This window comes from Manihot esculenta, chromosome 14 (genome assembly GCF_001659605.2).
Source record: "Manihot esculenta cultivar AM560-2 chromosome 14, M.esculenta_v8, whole genome shotgun sequence".
Lineage (NCBI taxonomy): Eukaryota > Viridiplantae > Streptophyta > Magnoliopsida > Malpighiales > Euphorbiaceae > Manihot > Manihot esculenta.
Window position 1 is genome coordinate 4,437,959 of NC_035174.2, and position 17,497 is coordinate 4,455,455.

General features: G+C 32.1%; 1 protein-coding gene and 1 long non-coding RNA gene across 5 annotated transcripts; both read left to right on the plus strand.

Moving 5' to 3' along the window:
• Positions 1-1,665, plus strand: LOC122721815. The gene is made up of 3 exons (XR_006348584.1): positions 1-282; positions 392-478; positions 1,478-1,665. It is a non-coding gene; the product is annotated as an uncharacterized LOC122721815 (long non-coding RNA).
• A 4,780-nt stretch (positions 1,666-6,445) lies between these two features.
• On the plus strand, positions 6,446-17,497 carry LOC110599823. 4 transcript variants are annotated; one of them, XM_043950593.1, is made up of 28 exons: positions 6,446-6,647; positions 6,759-6,957; positions 7,061-7,185; positions 7,379-7,489; positions 7,729-7,875; positions 8,037-8,426; positions 8,514-8,671; positions 9,164-9,285; positions 9,379-9,470; positions 9,565-9,811; positions 9,921-9,975; positions 10,649-10,797; positions 10,922-10,986; positions 11,091-11,264; positions 11,885-11,956; positions 12,882-12,983; positions 13,066-13,155; positions 14,297-14,372; positions 14,456-14,549; positions 14,654-14,723; positions 14,875-15,054; positions 15,189-15,311; positions 15,395-15,478; positions 15,610-15,794; positions 15,882-16,020; positions 16,149-16,208; positions 16,859-16,963; positions 17,052-17,497. In XM_043950593.1, the coding sequence occupies exons 1-28, from the start codon at positions 6,549-6,551 to the stop codon at positions 17,163-17,165; spliced, it is 3,627 nt and encodes a 1,208-aa protein (XP_043806528.1). In that variant the 5' UTR covers positions 6,446-6,548; the 3' UTR covers positions 17,166-17,497. The 4 variants fall into 4 exon arrangements, with proteins under 4 accessions (XP_043806528.1, XP_021592096.2, XP_043806529.1 ...); XM_021736404.2 differs by having other exon boundaries at positions 8,037-8,411; XM_043950594.1 differs by having other exon boundaries at positions 8,037-8,402.

Genomic DNA, 17,497 nt, shown 5'->3' on the forward strand with positions numbered 1-17,497 from the left:
TAAAAAAAAAAAAGAAAAGAAAAGAAGAAAGAAGAAAAGATTAGGAGAGAAGAGAGAAACTCATTTTGTTTCCTCCATTTCCTTCTGCTTCCTCTGCCGTGAAACCCTCCTTTCTCCATTTGTTTTTCCTACATCAAATTTCTTCAAATCTCTACCTCCAATCAATTCCCCATCTTCTCCCAACACCTTTCCAAAGAAGAATTTGAAGAAAAGAAGGGAAATCAAAGAGAAATTTCAAGGGTGAGGGGGAGTGAATAGTAACCAAGGGTTTGAAATTTAAAGGTATGTTAGGGGTTTTTGTTGTATGGATATTTCTTATCATTTTATGTGAATATTTATGAGAAATATTGTGTTAATTTGATTTATTGGTTTATTTTTTTTCATGAGGAAGAAGTGGAAAGGAAAAGTGGAAGTTCCAAAGGGAAAGAAAAGGAAGAGTAGAGAATTAAAGCTTGTAGAATATTTTGGAAATTCTAAGGTTTGTGCTCAACCCTATTTGAATAAATTCAAGAATTTGTTAATTAGGTTTTATTTGAAATTTTACTATCCTAGTAGAAGTAGACCAAGTGAATAAATGATTAATTATATTTGTATAATAAAAGTTTGAGAAATAATAGATTTAATAGATAGGAAATGTTAAAATTAATATGTAATTTAATCAAAAATTGGGTTATGGAACAAATGAAATGACTTATATTCTTGGATAGAAATATAATTTGGTTAGACATAGTTATAATGAAAAGTTTAGTAGACTAGAAAAAAAATATAAAAATAAAAATAATAGTTAATTAATTAAGAATTAAATTATAAATATAATTTATGTAGTTAAATTAAATTAATAGACTTACGTGATCCGACAATTTTTAAAAGTACAGTTGTAATATGATAAAATATTATAGTTTGAAGAATTGAAAGGTATATTGTATTGGAAGTTTTTGTTCCCCTGTGTAAATGTATAAATTATTTAAGGTTTGACCCTAATAAATTTGGTGGGAATTGTGAGTTAATTTAAGGGTGTGACATGCCATATATAGATCTTGCAGTACTGCACTACAGTTACACTGATTCTTGAGATACAATGAGATATCCTACCGTTATAGAATCGGCTTTTGAGCCATAAAGTAATTTGGCACCTTGTGCCCTATAATTACAGTTTTCTTATCTGACTTAATAGTCCCATTTAAATTTATAGGGGCCAACAGAAAAATAATAAATAAATAAAAGTATTAAGAGAAAATAAAACTTTTTACATGATGAAGAAAAAGAAAAATACTATGAAATGAAAATATGTATATTTGTGAACTAATAATATGAGTTAGTTTTATTTTAAATTATTTGCTATATTGTTTCTTGTTATTTGCTTAAGTTGCTGTGGTTAAATGAACTTTGATTTAAATGTGTTATTTTAAAAACAAAAGGTTGAGCACCACTAAGCAATTTGCTTAGCGCGTAGAAATTTATTTTTTTCCTCGCGCAGGTTGTAGACCCAAGTAGCAGTAGATTAAAATCTGCATCAACTCAGCCAGAGTTATATCATTATCTATCTTGGGGGTATATTTTGTAAAGTTTATATAAAGGTGATTGTGGAAATTTGGCATGTACATAAAGTTTTAGTTGTAGATGATTTGAATTAAATATATTTGAAGACTTTAATTTTGGTGTAAATATGGGTTATTAGTATAAGTTGTTATGTTGAGATTAATGAGATGATTTATAAAGTGCTCAATCTGAATTGAAATTGTGTTGCTGTTGAAAGAAGTTTGGAGTTAAGGTTGAAATTGATAGAAGTGTGAGATTACTATTCACAGGTGAAATTAAGTCCATATTTCAGAGGATACTCTGCCGGATTTTCAATACAAAAAAAAAGGCGTCAGGATTTACATGATATAAAATAAAGGAAAAATAAGAGAATTGTTTCAGAATGTAATATCTCCAGCTCAGTTAAGCAATTAACCGGGTGGGAGATGTTACAAATAATCCCGTAAAAATTAGCACGATTCAATTCAACATTTTATTTGTTCAGATTTAATTGTGTCATATTTTTATAATTAATTGGAATTACATTTATGAACTATATTACTAATATTGACCCCGAAAAAAATGATAGGTATAATTAGTCCATGAGCAGCCAACTTATCATATTATAAAAATTGGATAAATTTATTTACGGTCTTTCGTCCTTCGAAAAAAATTTACTAAATTCATCCTTTTTTTAAAGGACCAAAACTGCCAATAATTAATAAAATTATTTATTAACTTTTGGTAAAATAGAGTTTTATACAATATAAAGTATATTTGTATGATGAATAACGAACGTATAATAATATTATGAATGATTCAATATCCAATACTACTAATAATATCAATAAATGAACATTGTCCAGTATTTCCAGACATATTGAGCTCCACAATTATTTAAAAAATTACACATAGTTTTATGAAACCTACAAAATTGTGATTTATTATTTATAAAAGGGTCGTTACAAATTTAATATTATTAATAAAATACGGAATATTTTCATTGAAGGCCTAATAAGGAAACCCCATTACGGTGTCTTTGCATGACGTGAATGCCATACAGGATAAAAGATAAAAGATCATTTCTGCTAAGCAGTGATGGTAACGCGTGGAATTTTTGTATTTATATGATTAAATTAGAATTATTATAATGAATTTGTATAATTATAATTGAAGTTGGTGGATTTTGATTTAAAAATAATATTAATTTAAATTTTACATGCTATATTTATGTTAACCAAACTATTTGTATAAATAATAAGTAATTAGTTATATTTTGTATATTTTACAATAATATTTATATTTTTATTCATATTATATTTAAAAAATTAAGTTTGAATATTTCATGTAATTATAATATTTTTATAATATAAAACAATATCTTAAATATATTTTTATAAATTATTAAATCGTACAAATTAAATCATTAATTGAGTTAAATATTTTATACTATTTTGTTTCATATAATTTTAACCATTTATTTAAGTCGTTTGATTTCAAATATTTATATTATTTAATTTATTTAACTAATATTAAAATAAATAGACTAAATGGAATTATTTGTGAGGAATATTAAATAATTTGATTTTATAAAAATATAATAATGTTTTTAATTAAGTGATTTTAAAATATTAATTATGATAAAAAAATAATTATACAAATCACCTTTTAATTAACATATATTAATATTTTAATTAAGTAATTTTAAAATATTAACGTCTTTAACGTTCATCTGATTAGTGGTTTAATTAGTATTATTGTTTTTTTTTTTTTTGAAATGGAGTATTATTGTTAGAGTTATCATTGAGAAGATCACCTTTTAAAATACATTAATTATGAAAAAATAAAAAATCGATGTCTTGTTAATTAATAGTAATAAAATAATATTTTGTTGAAATGTTTTGTTTCCACATCATTTAAAATATTAACTTTTTATTTATCAAACAGTTTGGATTGTTAAGTTATCATGTAATATTATTGTAACTTGTTATTCAATTTTATATATAATATTATTTATTTTATTTATATAAATAAATTTAAATCTAAATTCACCGCACATACTTGAAAAATATATTTCAATTATTGAATAGAGGTGAACATTCGGTGGGTTTAGTTTAAAATCGAATCGAACTAAATAAACCAAAAATTAAAATTTTAGTATTTATAAAAACCAAATCAAATCGATTTTGGTCAGAAATCGAATCGAACCGATCAAATTCAGTTTAATTCGATTCAGTTTGATCGATTTTAATTTTTAATAAATTTTTTTATTTTTTACACTACACTTTTAATATTTTAAAAATATTTTAATCTTAATATAATTTAATTTTTTATATTATTGAAAATAATATATTATTACCACGATTTAATTTAATTTTTTTGATTTTTTTTATTAAAATTGAATAAAATTAAAATAATTGAAATTTTTAAAATTAAAAATTGAATCGAACCGAATTAAATAAAAAATTAAATTAAATTTTAAAATTATATTTAATTTGATTAATTTTTTTAATTTGAATCAAATACTGTTGCCTGTAGTAGAGTACTGAGGACATGAATTGACTTACTAAGCTACGCCACGGTTAGCCGTCAAAAGGAGGTTTCTTCATGTGCACGAGTCCACGTCCCACGTGCATATAAGGACGACTAATCGTTAACCGTAACGTTCATGTTAGTTACATTGCATGCAAAAAGACCCTCGTGAATTTCCTCTAATCCTTGGTTCAAAAAGAAGTTCAGATTAAAAATTAATATTTCGTGGAGTTAGCCTGCCATTATTGATGCATTATATTGCATATGATTAATTTAGAGGTCAACTCATATTTTACAGTTACACGATTCAAATATATTAAATATTTGGATATTAATTAATTTATTTTTTTCAAAAATAATTAATTAAATAATAAAAATGTAAAATTTTTAACTTTTAAGATACGATATAAAATTGTTGCGCATATAACTCTATTTTTAATAAATAAATAATAATAATATATGTGAAATAAAATATATCTTAAAAATTTTCATCAACTAATTATGATAATATAAAACATAATGCTACCTGAAATAATTCATTATAATAATGTATGTTTGTATCTCTGCTAACAGACAATGAGTTCATTCCGTATAATGTTGAAAATGCCACCAAGTTGAAATATGATAAGCACCAATTGAATTTTCAGTAAAAATAAAAATTAATATTAAAAGATACAAATAAATTAAGCGACTATTTTCTTTTAAAATTAAAATATACAAACGGCAACTATTAAATTTAAATTAAAATCATAGCAATATAACAATTTTTTAGTGATATATAAATTATTTATACATCTATTTATAATTGATATGAATATCATAAAAAATTAGTTTATAAATATATTTTTTTAAAGAAATTCAATATAAAATTTATATTATAATAAGCATGTACAACTCTAGACATCAAGTATTTTTTTTTATGAAAGTCAAGATATACGTATAGTAGATATTAAATTCAAATCAAAATTATGATAATTTTTAATAATTTTTTTAATGTTATGAGTATGTACGTGTGAGATTTTGAAAAATTAATTTATTATTATGAAATAAAAATGACTAATATATATACATTTTAAAAAATGATTAGTGTTATTTTAATATGTTTGAGATTGAAATATAAAAAAAAAGATTACGCTACTCTGAGTTAGTTAAGATTTGTGAGTATTAATTTGATTGTGCAAACCTAAGTTAATATATAAATTATATCCACCTAAAAAAAGTTAAATTAAACGTGCCACAAATTATTATTTTTTAATACTAATGAGAGGGAACTTGAAGGAGAACTAAACCATCACTAGGGTTCGTGGATGCCTAAACCTTGCTGATCCCACCTGAGAAAATACATGACAGCATGAGGAGGTTGAGTGTATGATTATAGTATCAAAATTATTATTAAATATATTTTATTTATATAGAAAATTTCCATTGAAAATTAAATTTTAATATATTTTTATATAAAAATAGAAAGAATTGGGTAAACTTTGTTGAATTGCCTTTTTTTTCAAATTATATAATTTTTAACAACATTCTATAGCAATGAGGAATCATAACTCTTTGAATTGCAATTCCAAATGCTACAGCTTAAAATTAGTTGCATGTTGCATAATAAAACTATGCCAAACTGACCGGTCATCCTCATCCATTCCACCCAAATGACCAGAGGACAAAATTCGAATAATTCCGAAACCACATACCTAAAGCTTCACCATTGTGGCGCATCCTAGGAAGAACCGAGCTGCTCAGCTAATGTAGACCGCCAACTGGAGCAAAGTTGCTATCTTACGCCGTTAGGCACACGAATGTTTCATACAGGACAGTAATGGTACGCCATTCACGAAACTCAATCTATCCAAATTTGATCTAATCATTATTTTTAATACCTAAAATACGTTTATATTTAATTATTATAATTTAAATAATATTTAAACTCATTTAATCATATATTTTCAATTGATAATTTATATAAGATTTATTTTCATTAATATTTTGCATTCTAAAAATTCAGTACTCATATTATTTAATTCTAAATCAGAATAAAATAAAAATTTATAAACATTTATCATTAAAATTATTTTCTATATTTTAATAATTTGATAAATAAACAATTTAAACAATAAAAAATAAACATATAAAATTAAAAATAATTCATATATATTTTGAAATTGATTATATAAAATATAAATTAATTCTTAAATTAATATAGAAAATACCCGAACAGTTACTACCCTAATTCCATATTTATATAAGCCACGTATAGGGGCATCGAACTTTCGTGCACCAACCGGACAGAGCAACTTTATTATTTAAATAATAAAAAAAGCTTTATGGTAAAAGAAAAAATAAAGGAGGAAAATATAAAACGTAATATAATTTCGCTTTACATATATAAACTGAAGCTCAAGTGTATTGAAGAATAGAGAGAAGGGAGAGGAAGAGGGGAGAGAGAGAGAGACAGAGAGAGAGAGAAAACAAACAAAACAAAAAACGAAACCAGAGTCATGGTTTCAACGAGAAGAAGTGGATCTCTCTCTGGAAACAATAATATCAAGAGATCTTCTTCGTCAGAGGACAAACCTCCGTCGCCAAAGCGTCAAAAGGTGAAAGAAAGGGGGAAATCTCAACTTAATTTTTCTTTATTTTCTTTTGTTTCAAGATGTTTGATTTTTGGATTCTTCATGTAATTTTTCTGTGATTTGTTCGAATTTCAGGGTGAAAATGGTGGGACTGCGGAAAAACCGATGCCGGCGGCGGAGAATTCCAAGGATTTGTGTCCCCCTGCCGCTGCGGATCCCGCAGAATGTGGGCCTGGTGATGTTCCCATTGCAGGAGACGCTGCTGGGGAAGGTGTGAGTTCAGGGAAGGGTGAGGTGGCTCCGGCGGTGGCTTTGGTCACGCCGATCGCCGAAGGTAGGTGATTTGAAGTTGTCAAGAGTTTTGATATTTGTTTGTCTCTTCAATGCATGAGTTCCTTTGTAATTTTTAGTCTTCATTGATGGATTCGTTTTTGAAGGTTCTACACCGCTTGTAGTGGATAAGCCGAGGAGTTCTTTTTCGTCCTGGAGCTTGTATCAGAAGCAGAATGCAGCTTTTGAGGCATCAACGCCTTGGTGTAAACTTCTGTCACAGTCTGCACAGGTTCTCATCAGTAATTAGATTGTTAATCCAATAAATTGTTACAAACATTAATTTTATTGTTAATTTAAACTATTGAGTGGAAGCGAGTACTTGTTTGGATGACAAGTGAAAGGCCTTTATTTTTAATTTTTATGGTTTGACTAGAGTTATTTCATGTTTAACGTTTTCATAATTCTGCATGATTGATATGCAGAATCCAAATGTAGTCATTTGCACATCCAGTTTCACTATTGGTTCAAACAAGAACTGCAATTTCCCACTGAAGGATCAGAGTGGAATTCTGTGCAAGATCAAGCACACACAGGTCTTTACTTTAACTATCACGATTTCGTTTGTAGAATAGGGATAGTGGTTGCTTCTTGTAGAATAAAGATAAATACCTGATGTGTAGATCTCACTTAATATTGGGTAGTTAGGAATCTTAAGGACTCCTCGTTTATCAGATGTATTTTGGTGGAGTTATTATTTGATTAATTGTTGTGGAGGTGAACTCCTTAATATGTATATGCAGTTTGAGTACTCACTGTTTGTGGACATGATCAGCGCGAGGGAAGTGCTGTAGCTGTTCTAGAAAGTACGGGAAGCAAGGGATCAGTGCAAGTAAATGGTGAAGTAGTCAAGAAGAACACTAGTCGCACCCTCCACTCAGGGGATGAGGTGGTTTTTGGTTTGATGGGGAACCATGCCTATGTATCCTTTCTACTAGTTGGAGGATAGTCCTTTACTTGTTTTACTTTTCTTATGGATTCCCCTTATGTTTTTTTCTTTTCCTTTTCTTGCTTTCAATTCCATATGATGATCAAATTTTCTTTTTCACCATGTGTCAATTTCCTTAATCTTGATGAATTTAGATTTTTCAGCAAGTCATAACTGATGTTGCTGTTAAGGGTGCAGAGGTCCAGAGCAGTCTGGGAAAACTTTTGCAACTTGAAAGGAGGTCAGGAGATCCTTCAGCTGTTGCTGGGGCATCGATATTGGCATCTCTTTCAAGCCTGAGGCAAGATATATCGCGTTTTAAGTCTCCAGGTCAGAATACTGGAAAGCTCCACCAAGGGACTGAGGTGCCTGCCCAATCTGTTGTCCATGATGGTACAGAAGTAGAGGTTGACGGCTTGGAAATCAACTCAACTCCAAATGCAGGAAGTGACAAAGCTGCAGATGTTGGAGCTGTTGGCAAGAACCTTCCTCATGACCGCAACCAGGACTCTGGCACAGAGGCAGGCAATGTAAAACTCTCTGGGGTGAATGATTTGATAAGGCCTTTCTTCAGGATGTTAGCTCGATCAACTAGTTGTAAACAAAAATTGAGCAAAAGTATCTGTAAACAGGTATTGGAAGAAAGGAACGAGTGGGCAAGGGACTCGCAGCTGGCATCAACCTCTGGTATGTCGTTGCGGTGTGCAGTATTCAAAGAAGACATTCGTGCTGGAATTCTTGATGGGAAAAAAATAGAAGTTTCATTTGATGATTTTCCTTACTATTTAAGGTATGGTTTTGCTGTCACCATGTTTACTGTTCATTTTTATACTATTGATGAGTTCTCCAGCGTTCATTTTGAATGATTATTTTCTTTGCAAGATATCCAGTTAAGATTTCAATTGATGACCTTGTCATTTCTCCTTTCTCTTTTTGTTTCTATGTTTTACGCACTTTAGGACTTCGTAGTTGCATAACAAAAACAAAATCCTAAGAAGATCTCATTAGTTGTTGGAGAAGATTACTTTTCAGAACAAACTGTTTTCTTTGGTCATCTTAACTGGAAGTCTCTGAATGCTAGAAATCAAGAGTTGAAAAATGAAAAAGATGCAGATTTCTGTAAGCTGGGTTGTTCTTTGATTTAAGATTTCTTTCTGCAATGATTCTAAAGAGTAATTTACTTTTTTATTTCAGATACAGAAAATTAGTGGTTGCAATTTTAACATACAATTTTCAACTGTGGTTCTACATGGCATGATTGTCTATTTTTCTTCACATGCAGTGAGAACACAAAAAATGTACTGATTGCGGCTTCATTTATACATCTGAGGCACAAAGAACATGTGAAGTACACTGCAGAACTAACCACCATTAATCCACGGATTTTGCTTTCTGGTCCAGCAGGTAGTCCCTGATGTTTTTCTTTGGTCCTATGTATCAACCTCCATATGAGTTTAAATGCAAACTTGAAGTTCTTGGCGTAACTTTTCTTTGCAGGTTCTGAGATATATCAGGAGATGTTGGCGAAGGCCCTTGCTAACTACTTTGGTGCTAAATTACTCATATTTGATAGCCATTCTTTTCTGGGTGTAAGCTAAAAACATTCTGGATTCTCTGTAACACTTTCTCATCTATATGATGTAAACATTAACATTTGTTGAATCTCCAATTATAAATATGTAGGGTTTGTCTTCAAAGGAAGCTGAGTTTTTGAAGGATGGATTTAATGCAGAAAAATCCTGCATCTGTACCAAACAAAGCCCTATGATTGCCGACTCATTAAAAAGTGTGAATCCGTCAGGTCTTGAAGCAGATACACCTAGTTCTTCAAATGCACCTTCTACCTTTGGTCAGGGATCTCAACCAAAGATGGATATTGATGCTGTACCCTCTTCTTCTGGGACATCTAGGAATCTGTTGTTTAAAATAGGTAGGACTGGCCATCCATATTTGGTCTTCCTTTTTGTTTGACCTTTTAGTTCTATTCAGTTCCCTTGGATTCTAATTTAGCAAGATAACTACAAACTATGTTCTTCCAGGTGATAGAGTAAGGTACATTTCTGGTGGATTATATCCATCAGCATCTTCATCAAGGTACTAGTAGTGGCCAGAATCTGTTAAACTTTCTAGTGATCTTTTATGTGGTTTTGTGAACTTGAGTGCAGTGATGTTTAGACGAGTCCTTGTCTTTTTTCTTAATTACTTTGTAATAATCATTGAAACTCTGTTTCTCTTAAGTCACGAACTAAAAGGGGAATTGATTGATGGGTTTCCACTATCTGAACTGGGGCTGTATTTTGACATAAACATGTCAGTTGCAGAATTCCACCTCATCATGATCTGAAGTGGAATGCTTGAAATAATAGCTGATGAACTGGGCAAATTTTGTTTTGGATATGAGCAGCATCAAGCAGGGTTTTACTGTTGAAGTAGTTGCCAAATGTAGTCCAATGCCAAAATTAAGAAGATCAATGATGATGATTTATGTGATTTTTATTTTTCTACTTTCTAGTTGTTGAGACTAGTTATAGAGTTGGAATTCAAAACCTGCCTAATTGTGCTGGTTCATATATGCATATGCTAGCGTAAACAAATGTAGAAAACATGTTCTGGAGATATTTAGAGCCTCCTGCTATTCTCAAGCTGTTGCCTCATAAGGGGTGGACTTGAAAGTTTTTTTGATTCTTGCCTTATGTTTGTCATTTGGCCCTTTTGGCGCAGGATATGGTTGCTCACTCTGTTAATTATTTGTTAATTTAATATGTAGGGGTCCACCTAATGGAATTCGTGGAAAGGTTGTACTAGTTTTCGAGGACAATCCTTTGTCAAAAATTGGGGTAAGGTTTGATAAACCTGTAACTGACGGGGTTGATCTTGGAGGCCTTTGCGAGGGAGGTCATGGGTACTTTTGCAATGGTAATTTTGTACTGTTCTATGAGAATTTTCATGTGCTTTGACTTCATCAGAAACCCTTTTCTTTTTTTCCTCAAACTTTTCCGACTCCAGCTGACTGGAGATATTTTTCACTTTCTTTCTCTAGTTACTGATCTTCGTTTGGATAATGTGGAAGATCTGGACAAGTTACTGATCAATACATTATTTGAGGTAGTGATACTCAAATGAATGATAATATGATTCAATTTGATTTGGCTTTGTGTTGTTTTCCATTTTCTGGCTTCTTATATATCTTCTACAAAATGTTTTATCAGGCTGTACACAACGAGAGCAGAAACTATCCTTTTATTTTGTTCATGAAAGATGCAGAGAAATCAATTGCAGGAAATCCAGACACATGCTCTACATTTAAAAGCAAACTTGAAAAGCTTCCTGATAATGTGGTAGCAATTGCTTCACACACACAAACTGACAATCGCAAAGAAAAGGTGATATTTTGGTTACAGATTAAACCCAGGGAGTGAGGGTGTTCTAAATGTATTTTGAATTTTATTTACCGATTTTCTTCTATGCCGAAGCACCAAAAATTTCTAATTTGAGGCATCTTGGTGTTATTCTTCCTCAGAATTCAACTGAGAAAAATCGCAAAAGATATTGAAAAATTTGAAAAATGTTATTTATGAACATGCATGTCTAAGTTTCTCTATGCATATAATAGGAAGGCTTCTGTTAAATATTGGGAGTTGCTAACTGAAAATAACTTAAAAGAAAAGCTATTCAAGTACGTGAACTGTAGATTCAATGTGCTTTATTATTCATTGATGTAGCTTTAAGTATTCAAAAGGGAATTATGGAGATGGGTGACCTTGGTCCAGAAAATTGAAGTGTTCTAGACTTCTAAAACAATTACATTTAACCTGTGGCGTTGGTGTTGAAACTCCCTTCTAATATATAGTAAAACTTATTTGCCCTTATTTTTGCACAATGTAAGCAGTGAAAGTCTGAAGCCTACAAATTGAGCCTATTCTGTGATTTAAATTTGCTTTTAGTTTCTTTATAAAAAATTATGGTCCATTTTAAAACCCTTGAATTTGATTTCTTCTTGCAGTCGCATCCTGGAGGTCTTCTTTTCACAAAATTTGGTAGCAATCAAACTGCACTTCTTGACTTGGCTTTTCCGGTAGTGATTCTTTCCTCTCCTCTCTCCTTTTTGGTTTCCAGTTGTAGACCTTTTCTCGTCTCCTCTACAGGAGTCTTTGAACATCTCCTATATGCACAAGATTTGCCTTAAAAAGTTAATTTTTCCTTTTCTTTCTTTTCTCATTGGTTCTGATGGCATGTAGTAAATAGAAGTGGAGGTCTACAGGTGCTTCGTTGCACAAACCGATGTAGCAATTTCATTTTTATCTTTTGGCCCAAATGTTTATTATCATATATATTTTACATGTCAATATACTCTGTTCTTTGTGTCCATAAATGTGAAGAGTGTATTATACTAGAACATAATAAATTTTTGGTGTTGGCAAAAGTTGTGACGCAATGTAAATCAGCTACGATTTTTTCCCTTTTCTTTTCCTTCTTCTCAGGGCCTGTTTGCATTGCTGTTGGAGCTCCTGCTAAGAAAAACACATTCTTAAATATAATCGTTAGAGTATTAAAAATTGATTAAAAAATAAATTGATAAAATACTGAGTTGACAAAACAGCTTTTCAAATTTCTTTTTTCAATAGTATTTAAAAGGGTACTTTTTCTGAGAGCACTCCTTTTTTCCCTAAAACTCAATGCTAAATGGGGTCTAAGCTATCCTGGAGTTCCTCTCAACCTTTCAATTTAGAGGGCCTGTTAAATGTTACTTCCAATGTGCTTTAGGTTTTTCAGATGTAATGCAAAAGACAGACTATGGATGAACTTTTTCTCTCTGTCTCCTTCTCTCTTCATATAAATGCATCTCATACTTATATATATTTATGAATGTGTCTGTTTGCGTGTGTCTGCATCTGCATGTGTGCATTGGTGTGATGTATACTGGTTGGTATCAGGCATTAAAAGGTTATCATGTCACATATGCGTATAATGAGTGATCTCTTGCCATATGGTTTTATCAGGACAGCTTTGGAAGACTTCATGACAGAGGGAAAGAAGTGCCAAAGGCAACAAAAGTTCTGACTAAACTTTTCCCGAATAAAGTAGTTATTCACATGCCACAGGTCTGTAAAATGGACACTGTACCATTATTACAACTATTATATTGGGGTATGATATATTATTGAATTATATAAATCATTGCAGGATGAGGTGCTTCTAGCATCTTGGAAGCATCAATTGGATCGAGATGTAGAAACCCTCAAAATGAAGGGGAATTTGAATCACCTTCGTGCTGTGAGAAATCTTTCATACACTAAGCTATGACATTTGATTGTTATTTCTTAAACATTTTATCGCTAATACTATATGTAAAGGGGCGGTTTTGAAATTTGGTAAGAGTCAATTACTTGTCCATGTCTGGTCAGTTTGCCTCTGCTACTGAAACATTATGTTGGCTCACAGCACTGGTCCTTATAATAAAATAATCTTCAATGACGCATGAATGTTCAGTGTGCACAGTAAAGGCATTAGAAGATGCCTCTTCTAGTTATCATTAATAAGTATATTGTGGCTTACCAAATACCAACTATCAAATCTGCGAGGAGCAGCTTCAACTTAGATAACGTCTAGTTTTGATTGTCAATTTAAGGGGTCTGTTTGATGTTCTTTTTCCTATGTTGTTTCTGGTTAACTGTTGAAACTTCCCTTTCTACTCTTACGGCATCTTTGCTAGCTTTAGCAACAACTAGAAGAATATGAGTTGCCATAGCCATCTGGCTTCCCGACTATATTAATGGATTTTTCTGTTTAACATAGAAATTCATGTTTATGCTACTGTGTTTCCTAGAATTGGTCTTTTCTTCTCAAAGTTGGTCCCATATCAGTCATCCTGAAAATTCTTGGAATTTTTGGTTTATAGCTGGTTAAGTCCTTTTGTTGGTTGAGCAATGAAGGTTCTAGATTCCTGTTGCGGAACTAGAATTTCAAGATTGGAGGGCCATGAGTACACTTGATAATAGTAACAAGAAAAAAAACTTAGATTTCAAGGACTCAACAGTGAACTTGAAAATTGAGGGCCTTATAGAAAAGTTCCAGATTTAGGGTGGTTGGAATATGTACTTTTGTATAAAATATATGGGTAGGAAATGAGAACTTGCTAAGAATGACAGTAACATAGTCCTGTCTCCTATGATAGAAAATAGGCCTTTGGAGGGATTACAAAAAATGAAATGTAAGGCTGTAAGCTGCACATGAAACACAAAATGAATAATGAAGTATTCCTTTCTAAATCATTCTATGAGCTATTTATAGTGCAATTTAGATGAGAAGATAATAGGTTTTTGAGGTTCATGACGTTATTGAAATCATGATTGTTGTGGTTAAAATTGTGGCATTCCCCATTACAGTTGTTATTGTTTGTCATTTCATATGATAGGTTCTGAGTCGGAGTGGGATGGAATGTGAAGGACTTGAGACCTTATGCATCAAGGACCAGACACTGACAAATGAAAGTATGTTTTGCTTTTACATATTTTGACTTTATTCATTTCTGATAAACTTCTTTGTAAAAACTCATGATTGGTGCACATTTCAGGCGCAGAGAAGGTAATTGGTTGGGCTTTAAGCCATCATCTAATGCAGAATCCTGAAGCTGAAGCTGATGCAAGACTTGTTTTACCCAGTGAGAGGTAATTGACAACTTAGCTTGCAGTTAGTTTTTGTATAGTCATCTGAATCTTTAGTTCCCATATGGATTACACACAGTTGTAATGCCGTTGTGTGATTCTGGCAGCATCCAGTATGGGATTGGGATCCTGCAGGCCATCCAGAATGAATCTAAAAGCCTGAAGAAGTCTCTCAAGGTGATCTTGAGGCATAATTGCATGTCCCTTGAAAAGTTCAATTTATGTGCACGAGTTATTTAATATAGTTTACATAACAAACTTTCCTGATATCCTCTTCTAAAGGGTATCATGCACTGATCTTCCAAGTGATTCGTTTTGGCTAAATCAGGATGTCGTAACAGAAAATGAGTTTGAGAAAAGGCTTTTGGCTGATGTTATTCCACCTAGTGACATTGGGGTTACATTTGATGATATTGGAGCTCTTGAGAATGTTAAGGATACTTTGAAAGAGTTGGTGATGCTTCCTTTACAGAGGCCTGAGCTTTTCTGCAAGGGGCAATTAACCAAGGTGTGTACTTTTATTTTCATTCAGCAAAACAACCTGTTTCATTTGAAAGGATGAAGTCATCTGTTGATATGGTTGGTTAAAGAATTTGGTTGGTGATGTAAAGGTCTATTTAACTACCTATCTTCTTTGTATAGCCTTGCAAGGGCATACTTTTATTTGGACCTCCTGGAACCGGAAAGACTATGCTTGCAAAGGCTGTGGCAACTGAAGCTGGTGCAAATTTCATCAATATTTCAATGTCAAGCATAACATCTAAGGTAAATATCATTTTACATCTGATTTGATTTTTGTATACTTGGTTAATTTATTGATATTGAAGCTTATTTCTCACTTGCAACAGTGGTTTGGTGAGGGTGAGAAGTATGTGAAAGCTGTCTTCTCCCTGGCTAGCAAAATTGCCCCTAGTGTTGTCTTTGTTGATGAGGCAAGCTTCCTATAATCCTTTTGTTAATAATCGTCATCATTATAATTTATCATTTCTAGTGTAATCAAGGATCAACTGTCCAATATCCCTCAATCCTTTTTGTCCTCTTCTCTGATCTCTTTGCTGTATAGGTTGACAGCATGTTGGGCAGGAGGGAAAATCCAGGGGAGCACGAAGCCATGAGGAAGATGAAAAATGAATTTATGGTGAATTGGGATGGGCTACGCACCAAAGATACGGAAAGAGTTCTTGTACTTGCAGCAACAAATAGGCCTTTTGACCTTGATGAGGCTGTCATTAGAAGGCTGCCTCGGAGGTAATTTTCTTTATTGAACATGTTCTAATTCTTGAGCTAATTTTGTCCCATATACTAATGCTTTTTTTTAAATGGATGTTCTTATAGGTTGATGGTAAATTTGCCTGATGCTCCAAATAGAGCAAAGATACTGAAAGTTATTTTGGCAAAGGAGGATTTGTCCCCTGATGTTGATTTTGATGCTATTGCAAGTATGACGGATGGATATTCTGGAAGTGATCTTAAGGTTTCAGTCATCATTATTTTCTTCTATATGTTGGTTATGGAATAGAATGCTTTTATTTTCTATGTTTTTTGAGTTTCTAGGTGAAAGTTAATGAGCAGATGCCTTACATATGTATTTTTTACTTGCAGAACCTATGCGTAACTGCTGCTCATCGCCCAATTAAAGAGATTCTGGAAAAAGAGAAGAAGGTGCATGTTAAAATTTATTTATTTTTGCTGTTAAAGATCAATTAGTTTAACTGGCAACAATTAATTAACATTGATAGGTAATTGAAATTAGGTTAGGAATGCCGATTATTGGTTTTTGTACTAAATAATCTAACCAAATTGGTTGTCTTTAAACTCTCTAGCTCCCCTCAACCCCCCCCCCCCCCCCCCCCCCCCCCCACACACACACACACCAACACACCCACCTCTCCCTTAGTTTTACCTGTTTTTATTGCTATGCCCATAGCCCACTAATAGTATGATCTTCAAAGTGAGTTCCAATTGTGACGAGTAGTTCAGTATAGGTACAATATTAGGACTGGATATCATGCTGTCACTATGCCCTTCAAAGTAAGTTCCAATTGTGAGTGATGAGTAGTTTATTAGAACTGGATATCATGCTGTCAGCCTATTGAATTTTTTTTTATTATTATTATTTTTGTGTATGCAATTAGTTGGTTTTGGAGCTATTTCTCAGACATGGATTTTTTCTTTCCCGTCCACCCTTCCTCCGCCAGTGGCATGTGGGAGGCTAGATCAGCAAGTCAATTAGATGTTGACATGTAATGAATGACCGAATATTTTCTGTCAAGCATCTAATATGATGATCTATAATGTTCGATTAATGACAGGAACGCGCTGCAGCTGTAGCAGAAGGTAAACCTGCTCCAGCTTTAAGCGGAAGTGCTGATATCCGGCCTCTTAACATGGATGATTTTAAATATGCTCATGAACGGGTAAAGTGAATGACTATTCGACTTCAATTTATTATCCGTTCCATCTTATTTGTATATACTTATTTATAATTTGTTCTTATTTAAATAGGTATGTGCAAGTGTTTCATCCGAGTCTGTTAACATGAGTGAGTTGTTACAATGGAATGAACTCTATGGCGAAGGCGGCTCTAGAAGAAAGAAGGCACTAAGCTATTTTATGTAAATTTTACTTTGTACAAAAGCTTCTTATGTTCTGTTGATTCTCTTGTTCTCCTAAAGCCTGTGCCCAAGTAATTGCTGCCCGTACCCTGGGCTTGCTGGGGAGCCATTTTGTCTGTAAGATGAGGTGTAGGTTCTCTAAATTATATTTTGTTATCTCTGAGTTTAGGGGTATAAATGGCACAAAGCTATTGTTATATTCCCTATCCCCTTTCCGCTGCTGCCGTGAAGAGCCTTATCTCCTTTTGAATTTTAAGTTATTTTAACATCTGATATAGCAAAGAGAAGAGAAACTGATGACCATGTGAATATATATTTTATTGTTTATTACTGTTA